Source organism: Megalops cyprinoides, chromosome 13, assembly GCF_013368585.1.
Source record: "Megalops cyprinoides isolate fMegCyp1 chromosome 13, fMegCyp1.pri, whole genome shotgun sequence".
Taxonomy (NCBI): domain Eukaryota; kingdom Metazoa; phylum Chordata; class Actinopteri; order Elopiformes; family Megalopidae; genus Megalops; species Megalops cyprinoides.
The window spans coordinates 1555001-1567500 of record NC_050595.1 but is presented as its reverse complement, the minus strand read 5'-3'; the positions used below and the strand labels follow the sequence as shown (position 1 = coordinate 1567500).

The 12500-nt window shown below is 49.6% G+C and overlaps 1 protein-coding gene across 1 annotated transcript in view; it reads left to right on the top strand.

Annotated features, from left to right (window-relative positions):
* carmil2 (capping protein regulator and myosin 1 linker 2) overlaps window positions 1–12500 on the top strand; it is a 47365-nt gene that overhangs the window by 4599 nt on the left and 30266 nt on the right. Inside the window, exons 5-13 of the mRNA XM_036544593.1 lie at window positions 3058–3179; window positions 4972–5069; window positions 5786–5856; window positions 6280–6353; window positions 6655–6730; window positions 10086–10174; window positions 10349–10443; window positions 10859–10945; window positions 11935–12044. Of these exons, the coding sequence (XP_036400486.1) occupies window positions 3058–3179; window positions 4972–5069; window positions 5786–5856; window positions 6280–6353; window positions 6655–6730; window positions 10086–10174; window positions 10349–10443; window positions 10859–10945; window positions 11935–12044 (822 nt within the window). The remainder of the gene's footprint in view (window positions 1–3057; window positions 3180–4971; window positions 5070–5785; window positions 5857–6279; window positions 6354–6654; window positions 6731–10085; window positions 10175–10348; window positions 10444–10858; window positions 10946–11934; window positions 12045–12500) is intronic.

The window sequence follows — 12500 nt, the reverse complement described above, 5'->3', positions numbered from 1 at the left end:
TAAATCTACCCTCACAGCGAGTTCACACCGGGGAGTTGACTTTAGGCTGTTGTCACTGATTCATTTTGTGTAGAGCATAATTTCTCTGCCCGGGTGCAGGTTCTCTGTAGATTTTGTTCCAGCTGGGAGCTCAAACCTTATCCTGTCATTGTCTCTGACATGTTAGAATCTTTACTGTAGTAGTGATTAAAAAACAGCTGGAAAACCTGCTGGATTGTGACCCTCCAGGACCAGAGCTGAGTCTGAGTGAAGATGCAGCTGCCTTCTGGTCAGTGAGAGTGAGACTGACCCCAGAACAGTCTGACGCTGAGATAGGGCAGGGTCTCTAAGGGCAGAGTCACAATCACGATCATCATAATCATCAAGAGTTGTGCTGAATAACCAATGGGATTCAAGGGAACATTTTGTGTGATCGTAACGGAAGGCCACAAAATTCACAGGAAGTTTCTGAAAGTGAGGTTGGTCTCACTTTCTGTCTCCCCAACAGCTTTGTGATTTAGTTTTAGATTTAGTTTAGTTCACGTGAATCCTTCTCATGTTATGGTCTCATTTCTTTATTCTGTTTTGAATCTGTTTTGCTTTCAATTAAATAACAACTAAAAGTGTTTGCATCAATGATCACAATGGCAGTGTCTGTGTGGTCTAACAAGGAAGCTGGCTGTGGCAGTTTGCGTGCGTGTGTGTGTGTGTGTGTGTGTGTGTGTGTGTGTGCGCACACAAGGGGGTCTGAAATGAGAGGAGTTTTGAGTAGTGCGACGGTGAAGTTTATGCAGCTCTTGCGGTTCCTTTGATGTTCCAGCAGCTCTGAGCTCTGTTTGAGATAAGTCACAATGACAGGATTGGATCAGACCACTGTGTGTGAGATCTGCTGTGGTTGGTCAGACAGCTCTGTTTGATGAGAGCTGTGAGTGTGCTGATTGGGTAGATGGTTGTGAATGAGTATTGTGATTGGTCAGAGAGGCGTGTTGGAAATGTGACGGGAGCTGGCTAAGATGAAGATCCTGATCTTTGAGCTCTGGGCAGTCAGAGTAAAGGCAGTCTGGACACTGTACGAGTGTGTGCTGGCTGAAACAGGAGAGCGTTTTATTCAGTCCTGACGCCCCAGAGAGTGTCGGACCCGTCCATGAAGAGCAGGGAGGCCCTTCTGTTTCTGGAAGCCAAAGCTAGCTGCATCTTTGAGGAATTTTCACATGGGAATCATTGTTCTACAACATCTTCCATCTTCTGCCCTTAACGCACCACTTTATCGTTTAGCTCATTACAATACATTATTGTCATTTAGCAGATGCTTTTATTCAGAGCGACGGGTTACAATTTTATCCATTTATACAGCTGGATATTTACAGAGGCAGCTCAGCTAAGTACCTTGCCCAAGGCTACAGCAGCAGTGCCCCAGCAGGGAATCAAACCAGCAACCTTTCAGTTACGAGTCCTGCTCCTAACTACGATGCAACAGTCCTGCCCATCTGTAACGCATCACAACATATCAACCAATAACATTGCACTAGCATCACTGTATTCACCAACAGGGAGGGCAGCTTTGACACCCCACAGGGAGGGTGGAAGTGAGCTCTGAGATGTGTTTCTGGTCATTGTGGCTTCTTTTTTTTTTTTACCATGTGCTACTCTTTTCACAGCTGAGTCAGACAGTGCCGGCTGGTCACCCGTTTGCGTTGGGGTGAGGGTGAGGTATGAGGCGCTTGTCTGTCCTTTCAGTCAGGGAACCTGACGATAGAGTGAGTCATTAGCTTTCCATGGAGGGAGAGACTGGAGTGGAACCCCAGGAAGGAGTGGGCTGACAGTGATGGTCTGCTGGTTTGGCGTCAGCTTGCTTTCTGCTGGGCGAAAGGTTATTATAGGGTGTGAAAAATAAATGGACGAGCCTGACATACGCTGGCAGGCGTGAGGAGGAGGTGTTGCAGTGTTGGTGCTACGTGGTGTGGAGATTAGGACAGGAAGTAGTAGCTCTCGATGTTATTGAGTGAGGGGAAACTCCTCTCTTCTGGAAACTGCCTGAGCTGAATCTGTCTGTCTTCCTGTCTCTCATTCTGTCTGTCTCCCTCATATCAGTCTCATGGGCACATACACATCAACAGTATATTTTTGAACTGTAAAATGTACAATTTAACACGAATGTGTCTATACAAAAATAAATTAGTTAATAATAATAATAATAATAATAATAATAATAAAAATATCCCTCAGGTGATGAGAGACACTGTCAAATTATGATATTTTGGACAAAGCTGTGTAATATAAGGAAAGCAGACCTCTTTTTCCGCTCCAAGGCCGTGTGAGTGCAGCCTGTCCTCTCTGGGTGGGTGTGTCTGTGACGGCCGGGCTCTAAGGCCAGGCTGCGCTCGGTGAGTTTGGTGAGTTGGTGAAATTGTGAGCTTTCGCTGGGGTGAGGCAGTCTGCTGCAGCCGGTTGTCTTCTCAGGGCCCAGCAGCCGGCTCTGTGCTTTAGTCCCGGTGAGTGAAGGAATTCTGTCCGCTTTGCGTGGCTTTGCTGTGCTTTCCTGAGGCTGCGGTGTTAACAGGTATTAGTGCTGACGGAAGTTTTCTGTCTGTCCTTCTGTCTGTCCTTCTGTCTCTCTCTTTCTCACTCTGTCTCTGTGACTCTCCTTCTTCCTCCTCTCTGTGTTTGGGTTTTTGTGTGTGTTTTTATGCATCTCTATCTGCATATGTGTGTGTCTGTGTATGTGTATCTGTGTCTGTTTATCTGTGTATGCGTTTGTGTTTATGTATGTGTGCGTCTTTGTGGGTATCTGTGTGTGTGTGTGTATGTGTGTCTGTGTGTGTATGTCTGTGATAGGGCAATTTAGTATAGTGGTAAGGAGCAGGGCTCATAACTGAAAGGTTGCAGGTTTGATTCCCTGCTGGGGCACTGCTGATGTACCCTTGGGCATCGCGCTTAACCCAGTAACATCCAGCTGTATAAACTGATAACATGTAAAAATTGTTGCCTATGTAAGTCACTCTGGATAGGAGCGTCTGCTAGATGCCAGTAATGTAATGTAATGTTCTGTGTTTGTATGTGTGTGTCTCTGTGTGGCAGGTGGTGATTGAGACGGACAGACAGAGTTACTCTCTCAGCCTGATGTCTGTGGAGGACCTGGAGGCTGTGGTCAGCCATGTGACTGCTTCTCTCAAGAAGATCTTTCCCGATTCCTCCCCAGGGTGAGTGGCCCCTCCCCAATCCGTCCAGCCCCCCCTCAATCCCCCGTCCCTCCAAAGAAACAGCACAAAGCATTGTCCCCATCTCGGAATGCTCATAAATGTGCACACGTTAGCGCAACCTGTTTGCAAGGACGGTACTCACTCTCATAGTCCATCAGTGTAGTTTTTGCTGAGGTCTACGCCGATGAATGACAAAATAGATCCTTATCTAGATATTATTTACATGTGTTTATTTTTAGCTTTATTTACTATTATTGCTGTCGTTATTACGTAGATATACTTTGCAGTGGAGCTGTTGAGTGGACTCTGGATGGAATCCTACCCAGAATGCAGTTTGTGGGGGTATTGTAGAATGAGGCTTCCCCAGTGTCCAGCTCTGAGGATCACCTTTTGGTTAACACATCAGCAGCTGCTTGCATGGCTGTGACATCACTTCCTGCCCCAGCAGCGGCGTGTGGGGCTGGTGTGGCTGACTCGCAGAGGTGTCAGGACAGACGCTGTTTTGTTCACACCAGTGTTCCCGACTCCCCCCCGCCCCCCCAGTCAAGAGGGTATCTGTCTGCGGGACTCCCCCCCCCCCACACGCTCAGATTAGCTCCCCTTTAAATAGCTGCTGTGGTTTGATTGTCAGGGCCTGGAAGCTCGTGTGGGTTAACACATGCAGTGAGGTGTTCCTGTCAGCGAGCGCATAATAGTCTGGGTATCCCGGGCGGGGCCAGCAGGGGCGGGGGGGGCATCTGACTAAACCCTCCCCAACCTCTGTGATTATCATTATCATATTCATTAATATTTCCTCTGACTGCACTGGTGGGCCCGTGCCCCTCCTCGCTGCTGTGGCGTTGAGGGGCGGAGCTATTTTAATCCTGCAGCTGAGAGGTACGTGAGAATGTTCCGGCGTCAGCCTCCTCCGCCCCCCTCCTGCACCTCGCTGTTTGTTATGGTTGCAGTGCTATGCAAATTATTCCCACGCGGCCAATCACGTGGCCCGACAGCAGATCATGTGATCACTGCGTATGCAAATACGGAGTATTGTCTATGCAGGACTTTCCTCATCGACACAGACCTGACCTTGTTTACCTCAGTATAACATAGGCCTAATTATAAGGTGACTTCCCCACGTCCATTTTTTCAGATTTTTTAAAACATTCCAAGCGCACTTTATTGAGCCAAGAGTGAAAACCAAAAAGAGACGCTGTGCTTTGATTGGCTGGTGAGGAGCTGTGCCTGTATCATTGGCTGCTTGTGGCCATGCTGACTCCAGGGTTATATTTCCATAAGCAAAATCGCGTGTGCTTGCCATAAACATGTCTCTGATGTTTATGAAAGAGCTGACAGATAGACGCTGAGCGGGAGAGGAGGAAGTGGTTGGAGGCGGCTGCGGTGTATGATGCAGTCAGAGTGCAGTAAATAGCCGGGTGAAACACCCTCGGTCCGTTGCGTTTGTGTCAGGAAGGCTCACCACACACCTCTCACACACTTGTGGGTTCACCAGGGAATTTTCTCAGAGCTGGGTGAATGTTGCACAGTCACCTCCATGTGCTGGGTGGTGTTCAGGCAGGAACACCTGCGCACATTTCTAACAGGAATAGTGTAGTGTGTGATGCTCAGTACTTTACACAGTAGTCCAGTGGCTTCCTATAACTACCTAAATGCAAAAAAGATAAATTCAGAAACAAACTTCTCACTCTGTAGTGTCTTCTGTTTCCCATCTTCCTCTGTTTTCCCCCAAAAATCCCCCTGTCCCTCTGTCCCTGTCTGTTACCGTGGAAACGGGTCACCTGTGCGCACGCAGGAAGCTGCTGAAGAAGATTCCGCCGGACCTGCAGGAGCGGCTGCAGAACCTGGCAGCCAGCGTGGAGGAGCGTCTCAACGGTACCCAGGGGCCCTGCGGTGAGTCCGGCCGTACCACCGCGCTGCGGGGAGAGGGGTGCAGTCCGGCCGTACCACCGCGCTGCGGGGAGAGGGGTGCAGTCCGGCCGTACCACCGCGCTGCGCAGAGAGGGGTGCAGTCCGGCCGTACCACCGCGCTGCGCAGAGAGGGGTGCAGTCCGGCCGTACCACCGCGCTGCGCAGAGAGGGGTGCAGTAGGACCATGCCACTATCCTATGGGTGCTGTGGGTTGAGGGGGATTATTAGGATCTGTACCGCTGGGGGGGCTTCGGTAGGACCGTGCTGCATGGTGGCCCTTGTGGGGAAAACGTTGGTGTGTGAGTGTATTGAAGGATGTCATGATACATGCTGCATGGTACAGCCACAGTGCTCTGTGGCTCGTATTACGCTAGCCATTACCCAGAGTGCACTGCAGGACCACGATTGTAGTTTATGTGAGTGAACACTGTGGACACTGCCTTTCACAGGCTGTTATTTCAAATGATTGATCGTCCTGACAGGTAGGTCATATTTAATCAGATCAGTTTTAATTCACTCTCCACCTCCACACATGGGCTGGTGTAACATTCATACAGTACTACTGTGGCAATCCTTTAATGGATGGCATGACATGAAACATTCGTGTGTACGAGATACATGTTCAGGCAGAGGCTCTGACCCCTGCCCAACCCCTGCCCGACCCCTGCCCGACCCCTGCCTCGTCTTGTTTCCTGCAGGAGGTTTCTCGGAGACGTACGCAGCGCTGTGTGACTTTAATGAGTTCCCCTGCCGAGAGGAGATCCAGTGGGTCAGTAGTGTCTCCCGGTGATGACATCACGTCCTGCTGAGTGTGCTGTTGTGGGTAGCACTGTGCTGCGCGGTGGCTGGGGGTGTTCCCACGGGAACCACTGTCATGGTGACAGATCGCTCTGGCCCTCTGTCCCTGGGAGCCTGCCTGAGGGGTCCTGTTATGCAGGCTTCCTGTCTGCAGGGTCGAGAGACCAGTGATTTATGTGTTACCGGGTAACCTATTTTCTCTCCCCTCATGGATCCTTCTCTCCCTCTCTTTCTCCATCCTGCTTTCATTCTCTCCTTCCCTCTTCCTTCTCTCTCCCTCCCTCTTTCTCTCCCTCACTCCCCTGCCTCCTCCTCTCCTTCTCTCTCCCTCACTCCCCTCTCCATCTCTCCCTCCCTCTCCCCCCCTCTCCCTCCATCTCTTTCACTCTCTCAGGATGTGGATAATATTTACCACATTCAGAGCTGCCGGGAATTTCACCTGCTGGACTTCAGCCACCTGGACAGCAGGTGAGTCAGTCTGTGTGCCTCTGCTCTGGATTTGTGGAAAACTCCACTCTTTACTCATCAAGCAAAAATGGGTATCAGCATCACAGCTGTCCTGGGGTAAGACTCACCCCTTGACTTTGGGTGGATAGTCTCTTACATTCAGAGGCACACTGCGCTGTCCTGTTAATGCATTAATCATCTGCAGTTATTGCCACCCGGGCCCTGATTCCTTCCTTCCGGAAGTGACATCATAATGACAGATGGTGATGATATAATCAGCATGTCAGTCAGTGATTGGCCTCTCCTCCTCTTCCTCCCTCAGAGATGTGGCACTGGCAGTGGCTGCTCTGTCCTTTAACCAGTGGTTCACTAAAATCAGCAGCAAGGACTTCAGAGTGGTACGTCCCGAAACAGTGACAGTACTGTCATTTGGTCATTTACTGAAAAAAACTCACACCGTTGTTATGATCAATATGAACTGCTTATGGTCCTGTAAGAGGTACAGCAGTGAGTCCTACATGTACTGAGATTACTGCATTAGAACTGTGTCAGAACTGCATTATAACTGCGTCAGAACTGCATTAGAACTGTGTCAGAACTGCATTAGAACTGCGTCAGAACTGCATTAGAACTGTGTCAGAACTGCACCATAACTGCACTAGAACTGTGTCAGAACTGCATTATAACTGCGTCAGAACTGCATTATAACTGCGTCAGAACTGCATTAGAACTGTGTCAGAACTGCATTAGAACTGCGTCAGAACTGCATTAGAAGTGTGTCAGAACTGCATTAGAACTGTGTCAGAACTGCACCATAACTGCACTAGAACTGTGTCAGAACTGCATTAGAACCGTGTCAGAACTGCATTATAACTGCGTCAGAACTGCATTAGAACTGTGTCAGAACTGCATTAGAAGTGTGTCAGAACTGCATTAGAACTGTGTCAGAACTGCACCATAACTGCACTAGAACTGTGTCAGAACTGCATTAGAACTGTGTCAGAACTGCATTAGAACCGTGTCAGAACTGCATTATAACTGCGTCAGAACTGCATTAGAACTGTGTCAGAACTGCATTAGAAGTGTGTCAGAACTGCATTAGAACTGTGTCAGAACTGCACCATAACTGCACTAGAACTGTGTCAGAACTGCATTAGAACTGTGTCAGAACTGCATTAGAACCGTGTCAGAACTGCATTAGAACTGCATTAGAACTGCATTATAACTGCATTAGAACTGCATTAGAACTGCATTATAACTGCGTCAGAACTGCATTAGAAGTGTGTCAGAACTGCATTAGAACTGTGTCAGAACTGCATTAGAAGTGTGTCAGAACTGCATTAGAACTGTGTCAGAACTGCACCATAACTGCACTAGAACTGTGTCAGAACTGCATTAGAACTGTGTCAGAACTGCATTAGAACCGTGTCAGAACTGCATTATAACTGCGTCAGAACTGCATTAGAACTGTGTCAGAACTGCACCATAACTGCACTAGAACTGTGTCAGAACTGCATTATAACTGCGTCAGAACTGTCAGAACTGTGTCAGAACTGCATTAGAACTGCGTCAGAACTGTCAGAACTCTGTCAACAGTGTTTCTGCTGTCACTGAGACCCACTGAGCCAAAGCTCCCCCATACATAGTGTAAGCTGAGCTGTTAGCCAAACCTGGAAAACGGCGTGTAGTTTTTTACACTGCATACATCAGCACTGACACACATATGTGGGTCTGATAACACAGGCAAACAGGACCAAACTGTAAGTGCAGGTCCATTAGTGGAGCTAATCTCCTCCCACTCAGGTGGACCATTACCTGGCTGTGCTTGAGGTCAGACAGATAACCTTCACCAAGGGAGAGGAAGGTGTTTGTGTGTGTGTGTGTGTGTGTGTGTGTGTGTGTGTTTGAGAGAAAGAGAGACTGCTCTGTGATTTATTAACCTATGCTTTTCTGGAATGTATTAGCACACTGCTAAAAAAATCCCTGACTAAAACCCAGAAAATGCCAGCAGGTCTGGTCAGTGAAGTAAAGTATTTTAATTTTCACTGTTACATTAAACACACCGCTGCACTGTGTTCACTGATCACACTTCCACAAAGTAACACGACATGCTGCGTGTGAGCATCAGAAACCCCTCTGTCACACTTCCCGTTTACTATGAGCTTCTGCTGTTTCTCACAGTGTGGCCTGCAGGACTCAGTGTCTCCCCCTTCAGGGGTGTTCACCTTACTGCAGTGTTGTAGGGGAGCTCAGAGACACTCTCACTGCTTCTTAAATCCTCTGCCCCTCCTATCAGGGGGACAGTGGGACAGGGAACCTGAACACTCTTTCCTGGCTGCCTGCAGGACGCTGAGCCCGTATGAGTAGGCAGTCCCCTGGATACAGCAAACAGCAAAATAATGATATTCTCATTATTACAATTTATCTGGAATTACGCTTTACAATATTTGGATCTACATGGCCTGTATCCCTGTGGGGTTACAGAGTGTTAGAGGGCTCAGTGTCCATATGGAGTAATCCACAAACAGTACCTTTTAAGCACAAGTGAGTGTTCCTCCAACAGAAGAACAGCAGAGGGCGCCGTTCCACACAGAGGACCGACAGTGAGGGTGGGGCAGGATAGAGAAGTCATGAAGCTGTGTGTGTGTGTGTGTGTGTGTGTGCGTGCGCGTGTGCGTGCGCGTGTGCGTGCGCGTGTGCGTGTCTGTGCGTGTCTGTGCGTGTGTGTGCGTGTGCGTGTGTGTGTGTGTGTGTGTGTGTGTGTGTGTGTGTGTGTGTGCGCGTGTGCGTGTTTGTGTGTACGTGTGTGTTTGTGTGTGCGTGTGCGTGTGTGTGTGTGTGTGTGTGTGTGTGTGTGCAGACAGTGGGGGTGGGGCAGGCCAGAGGAGTTATAAAAGTTTAGCAGAAAACTCCTCTGATGGTTTGACCACTCCTTCCCAATGTCCTCAGTTCATCAGAGAGATGGTTCTCACGTTCACACAGAGTGAGGCGGTGTCTCAGGGCAACTGCTGCTGCTGCAGGTGGTTTTACTCAGGGGGATTGTTCAGAGAGGGAGAGAGAGTCCAGACAGACACCGTGTACTCATGGCATTCAGCAGTGGCAGGAGGGCTATACCTGGCTCTGCAGCCAGGTTCCAGGGTGGAGTTTGGCAGTCCCAGCTCCACCCTCCAAACAGTCAGAGGCATCAAGAGGCGTGAATCTGAGAGGACGGGGATCCACCAGACACCCCCGCTGCCCCAGAGCCAGATTAGTGCTCCAGTGTGTTTTACTGGGCTGGCCGTCAGAGGAACTGACTCCAGATCAGAGGTACAGTGTGACTTTGCTGTAATTACACTGTTTTACTTGGCTGGCCATCAGAGAAACTGACTCCAGATCAGGGCAGTAGTGCCACTTTACTGTGATTACACTGTCGGCTATCAGAGGCACTGCCTGTGGTGTTGGCTGAGAAGTTGCCGTGGGCTCTGTGCCAAATCATAAATTGCGTCTCTTGCCCTGATTGAGATGTCTGAGTGTAATTGCATAAAATCCTGCTGCTGATTTAATACTGTGTCAGAAACTCTGTGTAAACTGTAGATGTAATCAGAAAGCTAAAGTGACTCCTATATTTAATTGTTTCTGTGTCATAGAGGTGATACGATGCAATCTGTGTGTGTGTGCGTGTATGTGTGTGCGTGCACATGCATGTGTATGCGTGTGTTTGTGGGGGAGGGTGTGTGTGTGTGTAAATATCTGTCCGTCTGTCTGTCTGTGCAGAGCCCGGAGGTGCAGGAGCAGGTGCTCTACATGGTTAACCGGTCCCCCAAACTGGAGGAGGTGTGTCTGGAAGGCAGTGGGCTCAAAGCGTGAGTGCTCCACCTCAGCACACCTGAGACACCTGTCCTAATGTTCCTTTCAAAGTGTTCATAACTCTCTGATCCTTGTGTTCATGAGCTCAAGGTACGCACCTGTACAGCAGGTGGGACAGACGTGTTGTGACAGTGTTTGTTTCCCTGGTGATGGCGTGTCTGTCCCTGCAGAGACTTTGCTGTGAGGATGGCGTGTGCCCTCCGAGACCACACCTGCTCTGTCCTCCACACCATCAACCTCTCAGCCAATCAGATCGAGGATAAAGGTGGGATGCCTGTGTGCGTGTGTGTGTGTGTGTGTGTGTGTGTGTGTGTACGCGCATGCTACAATGAAAATTATTTGATTTTTGTTATTAGTCTGCATACTGAAACATGCAGAGATAAAATCAGTGATATCTTTCAGGATCTGCTATGGCTCCCTCAGCTTGGAATCTACAGACACTGTTTTTGCCTCTAGTGTCCTCAAGTGTGGAAAAAATTTGTAGTTTTTTATTCATAAGTCAGACTTGAACGGCAGAGACATCCCGTGTTTTGGGTATGCCAGCCACCATGTTCTCCCTCTCCATGGGCATATCCCAGAAGGCTTTGTGCTTAACAGAAAGGCCACATTCTGTTCAGAAGTGCAGTGAATGTGGAAGTCTGATACCTGTCACCTGTGCTCACTGTGTTGTGTGTCCCCAGGTGTCATTGCTCTCAGCCAGCAGCTAGAGAAACTGCCCAGTGGGCTCAGTCAGCTCTCCCTCTCCAAAATATCCCTCTCTCCTAGAGGTAAGACTTCATTCTCTCTCTCCCTCTCAGGTGGAGTCTCTCCTTCCCTCTCTTCCAGAGATCAGAGGTGAGGTGTGTGTGTGGTTGTTCATGTCAGGTGGAGTCTCTCCTTCCCTCTCTTCCAGAGGTCAGAGGTGAGGTGTGTGTGTGGTTGTTCATGTCAGGTGGAGTCTCTCCTTCCCTCTCTTCCAGAGGTCAGAGGTGAGGTGTGTGTGTGGTTGTTCATGTCAGGTGGAGTCTCTCCTTCCCTCTCTTCCAGAGGTCAGAGGTGAGGTGTGTGTGTGGTTGTTCATGTCAGGGCTTTCCTTCCCTCTCTTCCAGAGGTTAGAGGTGAGGTGTGTGTGTGGTTGTTCATGTCAGGGCTTTCCTTCCCTCTCTTCCAGAGGTCAGAGGTGAGGTGTGTGTGGTTGTTCATGTCAGGGCTCTGTTCCTTTGCCAGGAGGACTGTGGATGTAACCCATACTGCAGTATTCTAGAGCAAGGTTAGCAGGTGCTTCACCTGAGTTACACCAGTCAAAACTAGGTACATGGCCCTTTACCTATCCTGAAGAACACTACTACTCCACCTATTCAACAAAGCTCTCCAAGCCTCCCCATGTCCGTTTCTGTGGCTGTGTCCGTTTCTGTGGATGTGTCCGTTTCTGTGGATGTGTCCGTTTCTGTGGCTGTGTCTGTTTCTGTGAATGTGTCCGTTTCTGTGAATGTGCTTCTTTCACATTTGCTGGTCCTTGTGTTTACTCTGTACTCTGGTGGTAAATTCCTCACTGGTCCATTGCCTTGCTGTCTCTCTCTCTCTCTCTCTCTCTCTCTCTCTCTCTCTGTGTCTCTCTCTCTGTCTCTGTCTCTCTGTCTCTCTCTCTCTGTCTCTCTCTGTGTCTCTCTCTCTCTGTCTCTCTCTCTCTGTGTCTCTCTCTCTGTCTCTGTCTCTCTGTCTCTCTCTCTCTCTCTCTCTCTCTGTCTCCCCCCCCCCCCCCGTCTCTCTCTCCCAGGCATCTGCAGTCTGGCCCAGGCCTTCTCCCTGAACGAGTCCTTCTCCAGCTCCCTGCGTCACCTGGACCTGTCAGGTAACGCTGGCAGTCTGGCCACTGAGGAGGCAACGGTGAGGGGGGGCACTTGGCTGGGGGGGGGGTGCTGTGTGCGGGTCAGATGAATGGCAATAACCTGATACACTGGAGTGGTGCTTTCTGACAGGGGGCAGAGATAATGAGATTTACGCATGCGCAGTAGGGACACCTGTCTGCGCAGCTCTGCATAGGGAGGATGTTCACAGGCTGTATAATTGAGGGCGGGCGGGGAGGTTGGGGGGGTTTACTTCCTTCACTATGTGCGCAACCCAGAATGCAAATATGGAGAGCTTTGGAACTGCAGTTTCTCCTGCTGCACCTCCATCCAAGCTGAGTCTGATCCGCCACAAAATTTACGGGCGATTGACTGCCATGCCAGTCGCATTGGAGATCCGTCCACAGGGCTCCCCGCTAAACCCGTCCCGGCTCTGTTTCACGCCGAGCCTGCCTCAGGGTGGCGGGACGCTGCATACTGTTGCAGCTGATAATGT